The 19,963-nt window shown below is 33.4% G+C and overlaps 1 protein-coding gene across 24 annotated transcripts in view; it reads left to right on the forward strand.

Moving 5' to 3' along the window:
* The window catches only part of LOC122162086 (sodium channel protein type 2 subunit alpha-like), a 140,887-nt gene extending 125,208 nt beyond the window's left edge, over nucleotides 1-15,679 (forward strand). For 17 of the 24 annotated variants that reach the window (XM_042821998.1, XM_042822008.1, XM_042821997.1 and 14 more), the window contains 10 exons: nucleotides 3,120-3,234; nucleotides 3,723-3,877; nucleotides 4,621-4,794; nucleotides 5,543-5,665; nucleotides 5,956-6,237; nucleotides 7,530-7,583; nucleotides 8,347-8,484; nucleotides 11,572-11,676; nucleotides 12,039-12,309; nucleotides 12,661-15,679. In XM_042821998.1, the coding sequence (XP_042677932.1) occupies nucleotides 3,120-3,234; nucleotides 3,723-3,877; nucleotides 4,621-4,794; nucleotides 5,543-5,665; nucleotides 5,956-6,237; nucleotides 7,530-7,583; nucleotides 8,347-8,484; nucleotides 11,572-11,676; nucleotides 12,039-12,309; nucleotides 12,661-13,856 (2,613 nt within the window). In that variant the 3' untranslated portion in view covers nucleotides 13,857-15,679. The remainder of the gene's footprint in view (nucleotides 1-3,119; nucleotides 3,235-3,722; nucleotides 3,878-4,620; nucleotides 4,795-5,542; nucleotides 5,666-5,955; nucleotides 6,238-7,529; nucleotides 7,584-8,346; nucleotides 8,485-11,571; nucleotides 11,677-12,038; nucleotides 12,310-12,660) is intronic. The other 7 variants (XM_042822005.1, XM_042822017.1, XM_042822019.1 and 4 more) reach the window with 2 other exon arrangements.
* Nucleotides 15,680-19,963: the final 4,284 nt, after the last annotated feature.

The following is a 19,963-nucleotide window of genomic DNA, read 5'->3' on the forward strand; positions in this document are numbered from 1 at the left end:
AATTTATGCTTTACTAATTACCTAAAGCAATCAAAAGTGGCTTCAGATCGATAATTGAATGTAATTGTATTTGTAACTGTATTTGTGCCATTATACCTTCAGTTCCCTAAAAGAAAGAAAGAAATCCTGAGCTCCAGATTTTGACCTTATACCACTACAGTAGGTTTGGAAGTAAATGCACTCAAAATCTGAGTAACTTTTCACTGCCAACAGTGACACTTCCATCTTAAAAAGAAAAAAAAAAAAAAAAAAAAAAAAGAGTATTAATGAGGGAAATATTATATTAATGACCAAAAATGTTTTAGCTTCTGATCTGCAAGCCTAATCACCTAACCAACTTTTGAGTACATTGATAATCCATTCAGTCCAGTTTTTAGTGTATAACCAGTGAGACCCTCTTAATTGAGTTTGGTATACTCTGAACAGCAGCTAAATGTTCTCAAAGGTGAAGTATGAACCATCTCTCCTAAAACTCCTCCCACTGGAGTTGTTCATAAAATCTGTTGAATCTCTGCAAACTTCGTGCATAGCAAAGAAACTAACCATGTCTAATTCAGTCAAAACAAGAAAGTTTTCTGTACATATTTCTTTTTTTTTTAACTGCCAGTTTTGGTGGTGGTGATGTTGTTTGATATGAGTGGAAAATGTTTGTATGTCACATAAAGAAGACAGCTGGAGCTTGATTAAACCTGTTACTCTTCAAGGCCAGGATTATAACTTATATCTTAGAAGGAGTGAACCAGGCCAGCTGTCTTTTATATTAGAATAGTTCATAGAGCTTTCAGTTTTCACCTAGAGTCAAAAATATTTTTAAGCTAAAAAATTAAAATGCTCTGTAATTTCTGATTATTCTATTATGTAATAAATGAGATACCTAACTTCCTGTTCTAACCACGTTGCACCAGAGGAGATTTAGATTAGACACAAGGAAAACTTTTTCTCTTAAGGGGTGATCAGGCGCTGGAATGGCCTGCTCAGGGAGTGGTGGAGTCGCCCTCCCTGGTGGTATTTGAGAGGCTTCTAGATGAGGTGCTACGAGATGGTAGCTATTATGGTTTAGTAGCTTAGTGGGTAGTAACAGTGATAGGAGGACGGTTGAACTAGATAATCTTGTAGGTCCTCTCCAACTTCGTGATTCTGATTCTTTTCAGTTTCTTTTATTTTTACAGTTGTTCTTCCATTGCTGTTTGTAACACTTAAAAATCTGTATTCTTTCACTTGAATTCATATCACCTGTTTAGAAGGATATATTAATTAGCTCATAGTTCAGATGTCCCAGAGCACTGAGTGTTTTTTGTAATTTCTACTAGCAATATGACACAAAACTTCCTTACTGTTACGAATAAGAAGATGTAATTATTTTTGTGTTTTATAATTCAGTTCATAAATTCAGTTTTCCCACCACTGCTGCAGCATTTTTTAAAATATTAGCTATGTCATGGAATGATGAAAGCAGAATATTAATAAAATAATGCATTTATAATGCTCTTCTCAGATTCAGTAGGATTAGCGACTGGGAAAAATTTGCTGTGAATATTTGTATTTTAAAATTAATGCTTCTAAAAATGAGTAGAGATGTTTACATTAAACGTGAGTAACTTTGGAGTTCTATTTCAGACAAGTTTTAAAATGGCTGCAAAATAGGAAATATCAAATTATTTTCAATAAAAGTTAATGCAGAACACTGAATTAGTTTCTCTTATTAAGTAGTCTCTACCTTCTTTCACAAACATGTATGTATATAAAAAGTAGACTTTCATTAAAAGTTTTGTTTTCACTCATTTTAAAAATGAGGTGTAAGTAGTTTAACTTGTCTGTTGTTATATTTTAAATACCTATTAATTGTGTAAGTCTAGCAAATTCATGAAAATGATGTCAATTGTACAAAATTCAGGCTGTTTTACAAAGTGTGCTTACATCATTCCCTACAGACATTTACTTGTGTTTCAGTGAATCTGTGTCTGACATTATGTACTTTTCATAATGAGATCATAAAATGTCAGAGAATGCCGTGACAAAAACTACTTAGACTTAGTTTGGTACTCATACCTAGATCAAATGTACAGGACACAACGTTCTTCATTTAAAATCTCCAGATTATGGACTGAGTGCAAGGTACATGGATATTACATGATAAAAAATAAAATTGAGCTTATGTTTTTATTAGCATTTGTTTTAGTACTATTGCAATTATTTAAAAAACATATATATATACCTTTTCTTTCAAGGTGTTAACTGTACAGGTATGCGTACCAGAGTAACAGGTAGTTTCATAATGCACAATGTAATACATACGTGCATTGACAAAAAAAAAAAAAAAGAGATTGCATAAATGCATATTAATGCCAGTTGAAATGTATTGGTTATACTTTTTCCTATTCAAAACTTTTGATTACATTTGAAAAACAAAATAAAAGTGTTCATGTTGTAGCAATAACTGTATGTCAACATAGGGCATGTGTAATTCGTTTTACAAATGTATTAGGGAAGTGTTCAAATTCATGTTCAAATTTGAAACAGGATTTTATAATAATCCTGGATTTTAGCATTTTCCAATCTACCAATGATCATTATATTGAAACAAAAAGAACGTAAATGTATTAATATTTATTAATCAACAGTAACCAAATTTTATTGTAAATTTGTCACATGCTAGAAGTAGTTAGCTTGTACTATCAAGAACTTTGCTGCCAAGGTTGAGGAGACTGCCATGACGAAAGCAATTACAAACATGTATTATCTAAAGCATACAGTATAGTTCATATTGATTTAAAATGTAGAGACATAGAATATAGAAAGAAAATAGTGGACCAAAAAAAAAAAAAAAAGTATTTAAAAATCTACTTGTTTGTAGTTACTTTTGAGGAATTCTAACATTGTATTATAATTCCAGAATTTCTGGAATTCAGTAAAATACTGCATAATGCTACTATCTGGTGGTAGAAAGGAGATGATTTATGCACATTTCAACAGCATTGACTGCTATATGTGGATGTTTGTGTGACAAGTGTTGTTCTTATTGTTACTGATACAGTGTGTTGCATGCTTAATATTAATTTCAGTTCTAAAAATGTAAATAATATGAAAGTATAACTGCTACTATGGACTTCTATTTTCAGAAGATAAATCTTTCCAGCTCATCTGAAGGAAGTACAGTTAATTTGGCTCTCTTTGAAGAAAAAGCTGAGACTGAACCAGAAAAAGCAGCAGAGCTGCAGACATGTTTTACAGAAGGTATGAAAATGAAATTTGAAGTTAGCAATTGTTGGAAACAAGCATTTGCAGTTCAAGGAAGCTTTTTTGCCGGTGCAGCTCCAGGTCCTGATTTAAGTCTTAGAATGTGATTAATTTTGCCTTTCATAGGGGCAAAAAAAAGGGGAGATGCAGGAAAGAAGGGGACAGACTTTTAGCAGTATCTGTGCTGACAGAGCAAGAAGAACTCATTTCAAACTTAGAGAGGAGATTTAGGTTCAGTGTAAGGAAAAAGTATTTTACAATGAGGGTGGTGAGACATTGGAACAGGTTGCACAAAGAGGTGATAGATGCTCTGTCCCTGAAGACTTTCAAGGCAAAGCTGGACCAGGCTCTGAGCAACTTGATCTAAATGTAGATGACCCTGTTCATTGCAGGGGAGTTGGAGAAGATGACCTTTAAAGGTCCCTTCTAACTCCAAGGATTCTATGATTCAAAAACCTTATAATGGCTTGTGATTGTATTGTTAGGTTGTATACAGAAGTTTAAATGCTGTAGATGCAATATGGAAAGCAGAAGAGGAATAATCTGGTGGAATCTTAGAAAAACTTGCTACAGGATAGTAGAACACAACTGGTTTGAAACATTCATTGTCTTCATGATTCTTCTCAGCAGTGGTACTCTGGTAAGTAGAACATACACCCATAGAAACAGTGTCTATAAGGAATGTTTTATCATAGATAAAAAATATGTTTTAAACGTATGTTAAAACATACTTATGTTCACTAAGGAAAAACTGAGAGTTGATTGAAAGGAGACCTTCCCATAGTATTTTCCCAGTGCATATAAAATCATTAAAATTCTGTTGTCAAATAACCTTCTGCAAGTCAGTTATGATGAATACAAGATGATGCATGTGTGAAAGGGTGCTTATCAAGAGGATTATACTTAAAATCTTGTTGAGGAAATTAGAACAATAACTGGAACAGATATTCAGCTGTAAATTAAAATAGTCTTCAAAAGCAGTACAAATGCTGATTTGTTCACGTTCTCTTATTTTTCTCTTCTGTTGGTTGTATTTATTATCATCAGGAGACTGCCTTCTCTTTGAGTCAAAGTGGGCTTATCAGAGTGACAGGTTGTAATTCCGTGTTGACTTAATAAAATTTTTTAAAAGCTTGTTTGGCAACTTTACTCATTATATTGTAATCCCATTATTAGGAGACAATAAAGTCTAAAACTTGTACATGTTGTCTCTGCTTATGCTGGCTTTTAACAAAAGGTTAAAAAAAGCTTTTTTTTTAAAGGTTAAAAAAAAAATAGTTAAAAAAGCAATTTTTCTTTGCCTTTTTTTTCATCAGTTCTTATGGCTTCTTAGTTTCCAAAGTCCTATTAATATCTGACTTACATGCAACCCATTTTTTACAGGCTTTTGAAGATATATATATTGAACAGCGCAAGACTATCAAGGTCATACTGGACTATGCTGATAAAATCTTCACTTATATCTTTATTCTGGAAATGGTGCTAAAATGGGTGGCTTATGGTTTTCAAACTTACTTCACTAATGCCTGGTGCTGGCTGGACTTCCTGATTGTTGATGTAGGTACTATAGTCTCTACGTAACCTATTTCTGGTGTATGGTCTAGTCATTTCATGGAACTCCAATTTGATATGTAAATATGCAGTGAAGAATACGAATTGAGTTAAAAATAAGAGAATGATATATTGATAAACGAGTTTCTGTTGTAATTATGTAATGAGTAACTAAATACTAATTCATTTATATGTTATTGTTAACTCCATCTCTTTAGTCTCTGTCTTGCTGTTTTGGGTCTCAGTCAGTGATTGAGGTATATTATTTGAAAGGATTTCAGTCTTTTGTATTCAGTAACAGAGCAAGGAGGAAGCAAACACAGAAGAGAGATGGAGGGAGCACGTAGGTTGTAGTAGGACAGCTGATTCTGGGCTTAATGACTTACTGGTGAAGCACTGTGAAGATCAGGATGTCATGAAGACAGTAAAAGAATGGGACAGCATGGAGGTAACAATTAAAGAAAAGGTTTGAGGAAAACAGAGAGTAATGGTGGCCAAATGCATCACTTCAAAAAGTTGTGAATCAACTTTCCTCATTTTGACTAGTACAGTACTTACTACTGTTTACTAGGTTGCAAGGCTAATTTCTAGAGATTAACATTTATTTTTGTTTAAATTATTCTGAATTTTGCAGACAACTTTATATTCCCTTTTTTTTGCCTCCAATATCCAGATTGAATTTATCTTCCTTCTAGGTATTACATTTTTATTGTGAGGATACTTTAAAAAGAAAAGATTGTTCTTTTTCTTCTAGGTCTCCTTAGTTAGCTTAGTAGCTAATGCTCTCGGTTTCTCAGAACTTGGTGCAATTAAATCTCTCCGAACATTAAGGGCTTTGAGACCTCTAAGAGCTTTGTCACGCTTCGAAGGAATGAGGGTAAGAAAAAAGGAGACCATGTAATAATGTGCAAAACAATTTCATAAAAATGTGCCTAATAAACTATTAAATCACTGAGAAACACCGAACTGCATGTGCAGTAGCAAGGCAAACAGTAGTGGATGACTCTATTATGTTTTTCTTTTTTTTATATGCATTATTTCAATATATTCTGATGTTTTACTCTACATCTTTTATTTCAGAAAAAAAGCACAACTTGATCACTGCTATTTAGGTATAAATGTAAGCATATAGTTTCTAAAAGTTTTTTTTCTGTGTTTCTTCATTAGGTGGTTGTGAATGCTCTTACTGGAGCAATCCCATCCATAATGAATGTGCTTCTGGTTTGTCTAACATTCTGGCTAATTTTCAGCATCATGGGAGTAAATCTGTTTGCTGGCAAGTTCTTTTACTGTGTTAACACCACAACTGGACTTCAATTCAAACCAGATGAAGTTGATAACAAAACTATGTGTGAAAATCGTAGGAGCACTGCATCAGATGTTCAATGGAAAAATGTGAAAGTAAACTTCGATAATGTTGGAGCTGGTTATCTTTCTTTGCTTCAAGTAGTAAGTGTATAAATTTTGATAAATTTTTCCAGCTTAAAGTTGTGTAGCAGTAGCATTTCATTCCATTATTTTCAGTGTTCAGTGTTTTACAATATATACATAAAGTATTTTTATTCTATGAAGCTATTTACAATTGATTATGGTAACAATCTCATAGATTCTACAGATGTTTTGGAAGAAGACAAATTTATGATATCTTCCAAGTAAATGTGAGATTTTTTTTACATCCAGCTACTCATTTTCCAATTCTATAGAAATAAAAAATGTAAAAATATAATCTCTCCCTACCCCTCTTCTCACAAAAAAAAAAAAAAACAAACAAAAAACAACAACAACAACAAAAAAAACCCCAAAACAAAACAAAAAAAAGAAAACCAAAAAAAAAAAAAAAACACTGGGATTTTTTTAAATTATTTGTTTGATCCATTAAGGTGTTAAGGCATGTTGATGCAGATTTTTAGCATCACACTCAGATACACTGCAGAGCTTATTCAAATAATGATAGTGGGTCTCTCCACGTCACTTACACATTTCACTATTGATATGGAAATAAAGAGATAAAAGAAAAGGATTTTAAATTCATTTTTTCGTTTCTGTTCTTTCTCTTATTCCTGATAGCTGCATTCCACCTGCAACACATACAAATTGGAGGCAGTAGGACAGAAACTTGGATTCTTAATCAGGTTCACTTGACAAACTGCTTCTGGGAAAACATTTGTGTTGATAAGCACTTGGCCATTATTCTGTCTTTCAAACTCTCCAGCTGGTTGTGGGTAGTTAGTGTTATGCGAGTAAGTTGGCAGCTGGTTGCTCAAGGGAGAAGTAGTAGTTATTTCTAAATGTCGCTAAGCAATTGCATAATTTAAGAAGATTTCTTGGGACTACTTACATTCTGGACTTTCTTTTAGAATTACTTACGTATTAGGCCTGAAAATGCCAACCAGTGGTGGCATTCTCCAGTTTCTGTTGTCAGAAATTTCTAAGAGCTGAGAACTTTGTTGTACACTGCAGTCTTTCTTGAATGTTCAGATATTTATTTCAACTCCACATAGAATTTACATGAATTTTCATGAAGATTATAATCTGTTCAGTGCTTATTTATTAAGAAGGAACATTCCACACTAAATTAATTTTTTAAATAGTTCATTTCTTACCACCATCTCTTAACATTTACTGCTACTTCTTTGTACAAGTACATTGCAAAAAGGTTTTGTAGTTCAGAATGTTTGAAATACTTGATGTTTCTTCTTATTTGAAGCTTTGATGGAAACTAATAAACTTTGTTTTTTTAGGCAACGTTTAAAGGATGGATGGAAATCATGTATGCTGCTGTTGACTCTAGGGATGTAAGTGCAATGTAAAATTTACCAATTTTAATCAAATCAGATTATTTCTTGAATGCTAATTGAAATAAAGTAACATTAAAAAAACATAAAATTTTGACTTTTTTTCTTTATAGGTCTAAAGTTAAACCTATTAAATATATTATTAGTTATTATTAGTAGTTATTAGTTATTATGAGTAGTTAATTTCTACAGAAATTAAATGCATGTACTTTTAGTAGGTAGAATATACATAGAAGTACTAATATATATATATAAATTGAGTAATGTAACTAGTGAAATTTAGTTTTGTATGGATGTTTATAACTGAGATTTTTCCAGTTCCCAAAAATAAAAAAAGTTACGTGCAGTAGCTAATACAAAGTCACATTCTATGATCTGAAATAACAAAATGGCAGAACTTTGCCTGTTTTAATGCAGGTATTTGTTTGCATCTTTTGTCTCTCTAGCTCCTTTTTGTATAAAATCTGTAGAAAGTGATTTACTTTTGAGATTTTCATACCTCTTTCAAATTTAGGAAGCTACACATGACCTTAGAGAAGAATTGCAAGTATTTGTATGCAATAAAAGACGTTGAATGAATTTACATGATCAAAGATTGAACAAGTTTAGGGTGTTCTCCAAAAATAACTGTTCCACTACCCCATTTTTCTTTCTTTGTTGCTGTCTGGCTAAACACAGCTTCTGTTTCTTCTCTTCTTATAGTATTCTATAATCTGTTTTTACTGTTGTTGGTGATGTATTTCTGTTTTTCTGTGTTACATAGGTAGGGAAACAGCCCATGTACGAGGATAACCTATACATGTATCTTTACTTTGTTGCCTTTATCGTCTTTGGATCCTTCTTCACCCTAAACTTGTTCATTGGTGTCATCATAGATAACTTTAACCAACAAAAAAAGAAGATAAGTGTCAACGTTTCATTTTCTTCATACTTCTTGTCTTTAAGTGTTATACAGATCTGTACAAAGAAATGGAAGATAAAGAGAGCTGGTTAACTGTCTTGAGTTGTTAATGAGTTTGCAAGAGAAAGAAAATTATTGATGTGTGAAAATGTGTCTTGGTGGTTTTGTTTTGTTTTGTTTTGTTTTTTCGTGGGGGACTTTTTTTTTTCCCTCGGCTGAAATGGTTTCTGTTATTCAAATGAGCGTAAGTTTGTGTCAAAAATTCCACAAGGATTAAAATAGGTTAAAATGCATCCTATGATGACAAGTTAAATTCTGTTTGCTATCTAAACTCTGAACGTTTTCTATGGTAGGCTTATTTGTCTGTATATGAAAGGAGCAGAGTGCTGGAGTCTTATTTACCTTGAAAAAAAAAAAAAAAGTGCCACTAAATAATAGCAAAGTAGAATATAATTTCTTAGAATCAGAGAGTCATTTCGTAGACTCACTTGCAATTTCAGGTGATTTATCAAATTTCATTCACTGTACTAAAATAAAGATACTGCTAGACATATTGCATTGGAAAATTCCATTGTTTCCATATGTATCCTGGGCAGAAATCTACAAACACTTCTTTCCATCTCTTAATCTCTTGAGGCCCTCTGTTAGGCTAAGTCTAATCCTGATGATAAATTTGTGAGATAATCTTGGCTGAATAGATCCAGTGGAATGTTTTCTGTCATGTTATACAAAAAAGAGTAAAGCTTTTATGAAATCTAAAATATGAAGAAATGTGTTACCCATTGATGACTGTCTTTATATTCTCACTTGAGTTTTGAGATCGGTTCACTTTTTATCTCTTTCACAATGTTTTTCTTTTCCCCTAAGTAGTTGTATAAAATTATTCTCACTGAGTTGTATGGAAATAGCTAACTCTCAGATAGGGGCTTTGGTGTTGCTTTTTTATTTTTCCTCACAGTTGCACAGGAACTATTTTATTCTGATTTCTCTTCTATTTTGATTCAGTTTTTCTTTTCATTTCTCTCTTTAGTCCTTCAGAAGGAAAGAGAGATTGGCCTATACCGTAGAGGTCACCCAGCATGGCTTGTGATATCCACCCTATGGAGTCAGACCATTATTTTTTATCTACCAGTATGCATTTGGTTTTTTTTTTCCACAAAGATGATCTTGGAAAAGTACCTACCAACTGAGACTGGAGTTTGTAGCTTCATATGTTGCTTCATCAGATCCTTTGAGTCTTTTGTGTGCTTATCCAAGTATAAACAGTTTGTAGTTATAAAACTGATGTTGTCTTTATCCTTCAGTAAGTTTCTTCCCCCACACAGGCACCTTGAATAACATCAGAGAATTTCAGGACTAAAGAGGAAGCTGAGTATGTTTCTTCTGATCCTGGGAGAGGAAGACTTAGGAAGTTATATATATGCTGTTGATATTTCTATCAGTCTCTATGTTCTGGGGTTACCATGTCCAGTAAAGAGATGGTTGTAAATTGGCAGATGCTGGCTACTGTAGTCATTATGACTCAAAAAGGCAGAAAAGTGCTCGTAAGGTTTCTTTCTGGCAGTGTGGTGTCTGTGTACATCCTTTGAACTTCTGTCACCAAAATAGTTGAATAGGCTGGAGAACATTCTGTCTGCTTGCTATTCTTCAGTTTAATAGAGCAAATTAGCAGCCATTACTGGCTTTTGTATTTATAGAGGCACCTTTGCTCATAGAAATGCAGCAATATTCTTGTCTTTGCTCTGCATTCACATCACAATGAGCTATTTGTTTTGGGCAGTGTTTTTAAGATATGGGAAAGACCTTATGTTAGAATATACTTTCTCTGTGTAGTTGTGATTTATTTGGTCCTTGTGTGCATCCCACTAGCTGTCAAATTGTTAACCATTAAAGTCTTCAACTATAATGTTGAGTAATGTTTATCCTGCTTTGAGTCAGTTATTCTCCCAGTGGATGGCACATTGAGACGGCGATGTTAACTCTTGCTTGGTATTACATCACACGTCAGTGAGAGAGCAGATGTAGTCCTCAGTTCAACGCCAGTTCCTTTGTAGTTCTTTTTTTTTTTTTAATTCCTGCTGAGAAAAATCTGCTGATAGATTTTCATTACTCTCCACCATAATCAGCAAATTCACTTTTTGTTTTAGTTCCAGGACCTATGGCCTCTAATGAATGAATTATACTTGAACATGTGGTTTATGAAGAGAACATACTATAAAAAAATCTCTTTTGATTTCTGACCTTCATGTCTGCATGTAGCCATAGCTGAAAGGCTCAAACACATCTCCACATTATTGATAAATATGATCAACACTATTTTTGACAAAGTCACAGATTCATCTAGACTGAAATTCATTTCCAAATGCTTTGACATCACGAATGCCTGTATGTAAAACCAAATGCATGGAAGGAAAATCACTTGTCAGAAATACAATTTTGCTAAATATTTTCATGTGTATTACACATAACAATCTAGATATTATTTTACTCAAATTGCTTACCTTAAATTCAGACAAGAAAACTTAAAAAGTGTATCAGTGCTTATTGATTCTCTCTGCACAGTGTAGTGGATAATCGAACACCAGATACTCACTGTGGAAGTATTTTTATTGCAGCAGCAAGTATTTGAACTGAGATACCTGTATACCCATGGTAAAACATACATCCTGAGAAATAAGTAATGTCAGTAATGTCTTTTTTCCACACACATTCTTTCTGATGACCTATCAGTTCTGAATTACTACTTCTACTTTTGAAACTTATTTCTAGTTCATTGTTTTACAGTGTGGAGTTTACTGTTAGCTATAGAATATGTATTTCTATAAGTTTTTTCATTCATATTTAACTGAATTATCTTTGTATCTGAATTTTTTTAATAACAGAAGTCCTTTTTTTCACTTCCTTAATTTGTTTTGATTTTCCATCAAGGCTTGTGAGATACTTTAATAATCTTTGATATGATTATTGTATTTTGGTTTTTATAGCAATGTATTATAAGAATGAATGCATAGTTCATAAAAGTGATGTTCTGCGTATTAATGGAATGTAAGCCTTGGCTGTAATTGGTTTTTATTTTTCTTATTTTACCTAGGAGGTCAGGACATTTTTATGACAGAAGAACAAAAGAAATACTACAATGCAATGAAGAAATTAGGTTCCAAGAAACCACAAAAACCTATACCTAGGCCAGCGGTAAGAATACATGCTATTCTTATGTCATGTACATTGAGCAACAGCAGTACGTTAACTATCAAAAGTCTCCCTCAACTTTAAAATGGTCTAGGCCTAATTGAAATTCTCCATTCTAAATTGAAATTTGTTCATCCTTTAGGAAAATATTCTCATAGTTGTTTTGCCTGGGGAAATACAGAATCAGAGGATCTTAAGAAGTAGGAATGTGTTGGGTTTTGAGGGGGAAACAGAAATCTAGAAAAGTGACTGAAGAGCACTTTTAGGTTTTTGAGTATATTTTGAGTAAGAAAGAAAAAGACAGGAAAAAAAAGAATGTTCATTACATACAAGCTAGTGTCACGTTTTCTTTTTTCTCCCCTCAGAACAAATTGCAAGGTTTGGTGTTTGATATTGTAACAAAACAAGCATTTGACATCGGCATTATGGTCCTCATCTGTCTTAACATGGTCACCATGATGATAGAAACAGATGACCAGAGTGAACTTATGCAAAATATTTTATACTGGATTAACTTTGTTTTTGTTGTCCTTTTCACTGGAGAATGTGTCTTAAAACTGTTCTCGCTCCGTTACTATTACTTCACTGTTGGCTGGAATATCTTTGATTTTGTGGTTGTTATCCTTTCAATAGTAGGTAAGAAATTCTTGTATTTCAAATGAATTATAGTAATATATAAAATGCTTTGAAAAGTTTTATACATTAAAGGAATATTTAATTATCATTGCTTCTGATTTTTTAGGAAATGAGAAGCATACTTCAGAGTCATACCTTCTCAATAATTCTGTATCAATCATAATACTCATTTTTTTCTATGAGTACTGGGAAAAAAGCTCGAATTACAAATAGCTGATAAAATCTATTGACTCTTCTTCCAATTACGTTTTCCAGAAATTGCATAGATAGATTTGTTCTTTGTTCATAATCTGTGTTGTAGTTTATGTATCTCTTCTGTTACTCTTCTAATTTTATTTTTATGTTTCACAGGTATGTTTTTAGCTAAGGTGATTGAAAAGTATTTTGTGTCCCCTACTTTGTTCCGAGTCATCCGACTTGCCAGAATAGGTCGCATCCTGCGTCTCATTAAAGGCGCAAAGGGAATCCGCACTCTGCTTTTTGCTCTGATGATGTCTCTTCCTGCTTTGTTCAACATTGGCCTGCTGCTCTTCTTGGTCATGTTTATCTATGCCATATTTGGCATGTCCAACTTTGCCTACGTTAAGAGGGAAGCTGGAATTGATGACATGTTCAACTTTGAAACATTTGGCAACAGCATGATCTGCCTATTTCAAATTACCACATCTGCTGGCTGGGATGGCTTGTTAGCCCCAATTCTTAACAGCGGGGAGCCGGACTGTGATCCTAACAAAGCTCACCCGGGGAGCTCTGTTAAAGGCGACTGTGGCAACCCTTCGGTTGGGATTTTCTTCTTTGTCAGCTACATCATCATATCCTTTCTGGTGGTGGTGAACATGTACATTGCTGTCATTCTGGAGAATTTTGGTGTTGCAACTGAAGAAAGTGCTGAGCCCTTGGGTGAGGATGACTTTGAGATGTTCTATGAGGTTTGGGAAAAATACGATCCAGATGCAACACAATTCATAGAATACAGCAAACTATCAGAGTTTGCAGCTTCTCTGGATCCTCCTCTTAATATACCAAAACCAAACAAGATCCAGCTGATTGCAATGGATCTGCCCATGGTAAGTGGTGACAGAATTCACTGCCTCGACATCCTGTTTGCTTTCACAAAGCGTGTGTTAGGGGACAGTGATGAGATGGATGCCCTCAGAGTACAGATGGAAGACCGATTTATGGCAGCCAATCCTTCCAAAGTCTCCTATGAACCAATCACAACCACATTAAAACGGAAACAGGAAGAAGTGTCTGCTACCATTATTCAGCGTGCCTATAGATGTTATCTTTTAAGACGATCAATAAAGAAACTCTCATATATGTACCGCAAAGATGGGGTTGATATACTTAGCAAAAATCATATGCTTTTTGGTAAGCTAAGTGAAAATTCAACTTCAGAAAAAACAGATATGACTGCATCCACCACATATCCACCTTCCTATGACAGTGTAACAAAACAAGAAAAGGAAAAATATGAAGATGACAAATCAGAAAAAGAAGACAAAGGGAAAGACAGAAAAGGAAATAAAAAGTGGAAGAAGACATAAAGAAGTGGGGAGTGGTGGCTGTTCAAAGCCTCAGAAGATGAAATTTTTTTATCAATAACACTTCTGTTGGAGGATTATGCCAAAATGACAAGTTTTTACTTATTTATCGAGTGCTATTGTCAGTGCCTGTACCAAGATAATGACATGTGGTAGCAAACCCTGTATGTAGCAGGGAAACAAGCATTCCAGAAGAATAGTTTTTATTACCAGCTGGCACTAATAGAAAGGAGGCATAAACTTTTTACTTGGACTATGTGGACTCTTAATGGAGTGCAAAATTATCAGTTCTAGTAAGTTTGTGGAATACGTGTATCCACTGTATGCATTTCATCTACTATGTATGTGTATTTTTTCCTTTGGTGGTCTCATTTGCTGTAATTCACATTCTATTATTTGTAATTGTACTCTTTTGAGGAAGAAGATAAATGTTCATACAGAGGAACACAATGTTATGAGTTAGGTAATTACAGAGTCAGAATGTGAACATAGTCTTCTTCAAGCCACCGCTTCTAAAAGCAGAAAAAAGAGTGTCCAGACTCTTGGACCTTAGAATCTACATCAAATCAACAGCAAATGATAAAGAATATAGTTTAGAAAAATAATTTATCAGAAAACAGAACAGAAGAATCACTTTCACTGAAAGGAGGTTAGTAATTTGTTCTCTTGATTTTACTATACTTGTTTAATATTTCCTATTAACTCTTCATTTTTCACATAGTCCTATTCAGTGAATGATTTAAATGCATCATGCTACAGAAAATTTCTTATTTGATAAATGCAGAACTAGTAAAAAAGAGTTAGTTTACTTTCAGGGTCCAAGGTTGCTCTTAGTTTATGAGTGCTTAAAATGCAATTTTATCGTAGAGTAGCTATAAACACCAAATTTTTGCTTACAGGGAATCACTGGAAAAAAAAAAAAAAAAAAAAAGCGGTAGTTTATTTTACTTAGTTAAGAAAAGAATGTAGACCTTGCAACAACTTCCATACTTCATTCTAATGTCAGTCTCTGCAAATTTCATTTCACATATATAAATCCTATTTAATACAGAAATCAAAGTTACATGTATAAAATGATAACAAAATACCTATTGGAACAAACATTGCCTTAGTTTGTACATTAGGCTGAAATTAGCATACTTTGAGAAGCTGATCATGTTGAAGATATAAACTAAGTACATTGAAGGTAACTTTGAGCCCCATAGGACTTTAGCCAGGTTTCCACTTAATGAAATGCAGTCTTCCATAGAAGGCTGATATGACCAAATGATGTACTTGAATCAGCTTTATTCTGCACTGTGGTTTAGATGAATTTTTCACATCAAAGCTTATAGAACCTACATAGGTAAAATTGTTCTGTTACTTAGTCAGTTGTTTTACACAGTGGTACCTGTTTGAACAAAGAGACAATGACCTAAATACTATATTTATTGCATTAAATATGTACCCTCATAAATGTGGCTTTTAATATTTCAGTAAATTATATGATATATTCTGTAATACTCTAAATAATTGGGAAGCTTTAACTGATGCATGCTTGCTGCTATTATTCTACAGCTATTAAAGTCTAAGATGGAAAGACATGTGAGTGTTAGAAAGGAAAAAAAAACTATTCAGCAAGACCATCATTCCTCACAACAGTAAGCAATAGTTTGCTGCTATTATAGATTTTATTTTCAGTTTATTAATGTTATGCTGTGAATAAACAGACAATAGAAGATTAATACACTGCTTAACTTGCTTAAAATGTGAGGCTATAAATATATATATATATTGATCTCTTCATGTTATTTTGCAAATAAATTTATTTTATAATATTTTATACATGTTAGAAATAATACAAATATATTTATGTTAATCATTTTTATTTCTATCTGTAACAGTTTTTTGGGTTTTTTTGGAGGGGAACGTAAGATACAGTATGAATTGGCAATTGCAATTCTCTGCTAATTATATGAAAACAGATTTTAGTAAGTGGTAGTTTTAAAAGAAATGAACAGCATAGATCTTTTTCTGATCAGTGATAGTTCCTTGTACGTGACACAAGATGGAAGTTTTCTTTTAAAATCATGCTCTTGTCTATCAATTTTCAGGTTAATTTTTGTCATAGAAACCTTGTTTTTCTGCCATGTTATTTACACTGCCTGCTTGTCCTGTGGATTTGTCCTGCAGTAGTAGTGCTTTAAATATAATTTGCTATTCAAAATCTTTCTTCATAAGAATGAACAGTTAACTTGTGTAATGGGCAGTGAAATACCTTCCAATTCTTACAAAAGAAACTATAGATGGGCTTTTGCTTCTACAGAAACTGGTTTCTGTACTGGTAAATTGCATGCAGGATGTTGTTTTACCAAAAATAACTACACTGCTAACAACCCAGAAGAATAAAGATAACCTTTTTATGTATTTGTTTTAGTCTTTGTGGTTTTTATTGTAGGAGACTAATACAGTTCAACAAGTAATTGTTCACCCTTAACTTTAACAACTTCAGTGATAAAGCAATATGTTCTGAACATCTATATTACATGTTATTTGATTACTTGTATCAGTATAAACTTGTCACCATATAGGTAAACTGAAATGTCCATATTGTCCTGAACAGAAAGGCTTTTATTTATTTATTATTATTTTTATTTTTAATTCAGGAAAGAATTCCATTGCAACTATGTGAGTTTTGTCAGATTTTTACAAATTTTCTAGGAAGAGCTACAGTGGTGCCCTGGCACCAAGTCCAAATTTTGGATGTCTCAAAGGTACTGCTGAGCAGTGGATCTGTAAGATGTTGTTCACCCTGAGGTTGGAGCTCTGAGTGTTCTGTCACAGGAATAACCCCAGAAGGTAATAAGAGTCCCTTTAATCCCAATCCACCTCAAGAAACCCAGTGCTTCCCAAGAGAATGAAGAAGGACCTGTTAGAGGTGCTGTTGCTACAGCACAGGTGGCTTGAGGCACGTAGTGCCATTACAGAGCCTGATAGGCACTGTCTCTGGCAGGAGGTTACAGGCAGCAGGATGTTGGGCAGACATGTGTATGGGGTAATTAATACAGTTTTCTTTTTCACATGTTATGAAGAAGACCTGCTGTATACTTAGGTTAGAAGAGCTAAAAAAAAAAAAAAAAAACAAGCAAAACCCTCAAGTATGCTGTTTTGAAGGACAATTTGGATTTTTTTTGTGATTATATCTAATTTGATTTTTTTTTTTTTTTTTCAGTTTTGATCTGGTGGCTTGATTGTCTGTTTTAATATAGAACAGTTGTTCTAACATTCTAATTACAAGTAGTACTTATCCAAAGCAGTAATGTTTTAAGTCAGTGCTGGATAGGTTGGTAGTTACAAACAAACAAACAAAAAAAAACCAAAAAACCAAACACGTGGAATAAGACTGAAACATTTATACAAAAATTTTACTACGAATTCAGCAGTTTGCAGACGTATTTATGAGGTCATTTATAAAGCCATTTTACCTTAGAAATTTACAATCAATGTTAATTTTTATTAAAAGTAGAATCAAACTGAAGTTATTCAATCTTTTGTGCAGTCAAATTCTAAACTTTTCCAAAGAGTAATATATTTTCAGATTTCATATATATAAATATAAAATATTTACTTGAATAAATTTGGGTTTTTTTACATTTATTTGAGAAAATATAAATATAAATATATTCATATATTATATAAATATTCCAGGATACCTGGAAGTAATTTGCCAGTGTGGAGGACTGCATTCTTTCTCCCTTTGACATGCAGTCTTTCTCCCTTACCTGCAGGTATAAAATGCATTCGCGCTTCATGTTGATATACAACAGATGTTTCAAGGTGAGTTAGTCGTATATCAGTATGTAAAACAAAACTCCAGAGCTGGAGAGTACTGCACTTTATTGCAGTTCACAGAGAATGAAAGACGAATTAGATCCGCACACTTAAAATTTTCTGAGAAAACAACCTTCTTTATTCCTTTTTACCCACACAGGACTTTTATTTGTTTATGCTATATATATTTTTTTTTAAATCCAAGCTATTTTTCTGGAATGAAAGTGCCATCAGAAACAATTACATATATATACTGTATATATTATGTATATATAATACATAATTACATAGTGTATATAATTGTATAATTTTTATTTATATTTAAACCTGACTGCATCCAGCAGAGGGCACAAGCACCTGCCAGATCATCTCGGTACTGATGGCCTCTTTTGCCACAGAAAGAGGTGTTGCAGTTACTAAAATGTCTTTCAGCTTTACAAATAATTTATAGATTTTTAATTTTTTTTTTTTTTTTCTAGTTAACATGACAATTCATCTGTAAAGGTGGCCTTCTTGATACTACTTCTGTCACTGGGCCCGGTCTTTCTGCATGTAAGTTCTATTAAACAGTGTGTGGCCATATATCTAGAGATAATAAGAACTGCCACACTTATCCAAGCTTACTAAAATACAACCTAAGGGTGTCTATTAAAAAGGCACTGGGGAATTACACAGATTGCTTTGCCTTTATTAATAGGAAATATTCGTTCAGTTCCACTGTGCACACAAACCAGCTCCAACCTTCTAAAAGAGTCAAATATTGAAGTATATATCTCATCTGTGTGTCTGACAGTCATAACAGGAAGTGTTATTAACAATGCTTTGGTGTTCTTTGAGCCTAGAAAATTCCTACAGTACTCATTTTGTTGTACATATTCAGAAAGGTTTATCTAGCTTTTCAATGCATTAGGAGAAATATCCTGAAATACCTGCAGTGTAAAAATATGTAATGGCTCACAAACCTCTGCATTAGCAGTATGGTTTTCAGAGGTGGATGGAACAACTCTCTTTCATTCTCTGAGCACATCTCGGTTTTGTCTATGTGATCCAGCATGCGGCTTCTGTTACTTAGCATACCTTCTATTTTCTTGCTGATCAGTGGGAGCTTTTACACAGAGAAATGCGTATATCTTAGTGCTTGCCTGAAAAAAAATCATACTGCAGTGTAACACAAGCAAAGTACACTGCGGCACATTCTCATCCCTCTGGAGAGGGCAGACTGCATGCTGAAGCACATATGAGCTCTGCTGCAAGAGAAACAATTGATGAAAATAAGGAATGATGTTTCATCAACAACTTACAACACTTAAAACCAGCAGCCAGATACGTTGTACATTTGCATTTTCTGTTGTCTTTAAAGCATGTTTCATTCTCTTTAACAGTAATCTTGATGTTAATCTTTGTGTAATATGACAGCTAATTTAAAAAAAAAAAAAAAAAAAAAAAAAACAGCTCTTTTTTAGGACATACATATCTGAAACAATGTAATAAGCTGTTGTGTCTTTTTTAAAGTAGTGTCTATAACATGTATGTTCATAAATAATCAGGGAATTGTCTATGTCTTTGTACTATTGCTTTATAACAATGTCACGCTTGCAGATACCATAGCAACCCCTGTCACGTGGTACTTTCCAATTACTGAAGTAGCTTTATCCCCATACTCTGCAGCAATACTTGCATTAATATCTGTCCGTAAAGCAGTTTAGTAAATATTGCATCTTCATCCAAAATGGCAAACTAACTGTGCCAGTGATGATCGTGCCTGGGGTATCAGGCAAAAAGCTAGAAAAATACTTTCCTCTAATGACAGGCATTATGAATCTCTGTATCTTTATCTTCTTGATGGCTGTCATATGTGACATATAGGGGTTCATGCAGTATTCCTGAAAATACTATAAATATAAGTGCATAGAGATTTTAACTTTGTAGGATTGAAAACTGAATGTGCTTTATGTGGTGATAGATGGGTGAGGAAGTTAAATGCAGGTCCTTGACATCCTCTATCCAGACTTGCATATACTTTCAAGAATTGAAACAATGTGGGGAGTGATGGTCAAAAGCATTGTGAACCTTACTTCTCTTGCTCTATTTTTTTTTTTTTTTTCCTGACACAGTGCAACAGTCTGTTAGGTTATTCTTACTTTTGTATGAAAATAAAAAGACCAATGAAGTGGAAATGTTTCTGGTGAATGAACAGTAACCAATGTCAGATGTGGAGAAAATATAATAAAATATTAACATGGCTTTTCTACTTGTGTTTTAGGACTAAAGCCTTCATTTCAAATTTGAATTTTACCTCA

This window comes from Centrocercus urophasianus, unplaced genomic scaffold (assembly GCF_019232065.1).
Source record: "Centrocercus urophasianus isolate 14NV4802_14NV808 unplaced genomic scaffold, USGS_Curo_1.0 seq_20, whole genome shotgun sequence".
NCBI classification, from domain to species: domain Eukaryota; kingdom Metazoa; phylum Chordata; class Aves; order Galliformes; family Phasianidae; genus Centrocercus; species Centrocercus urophasianus.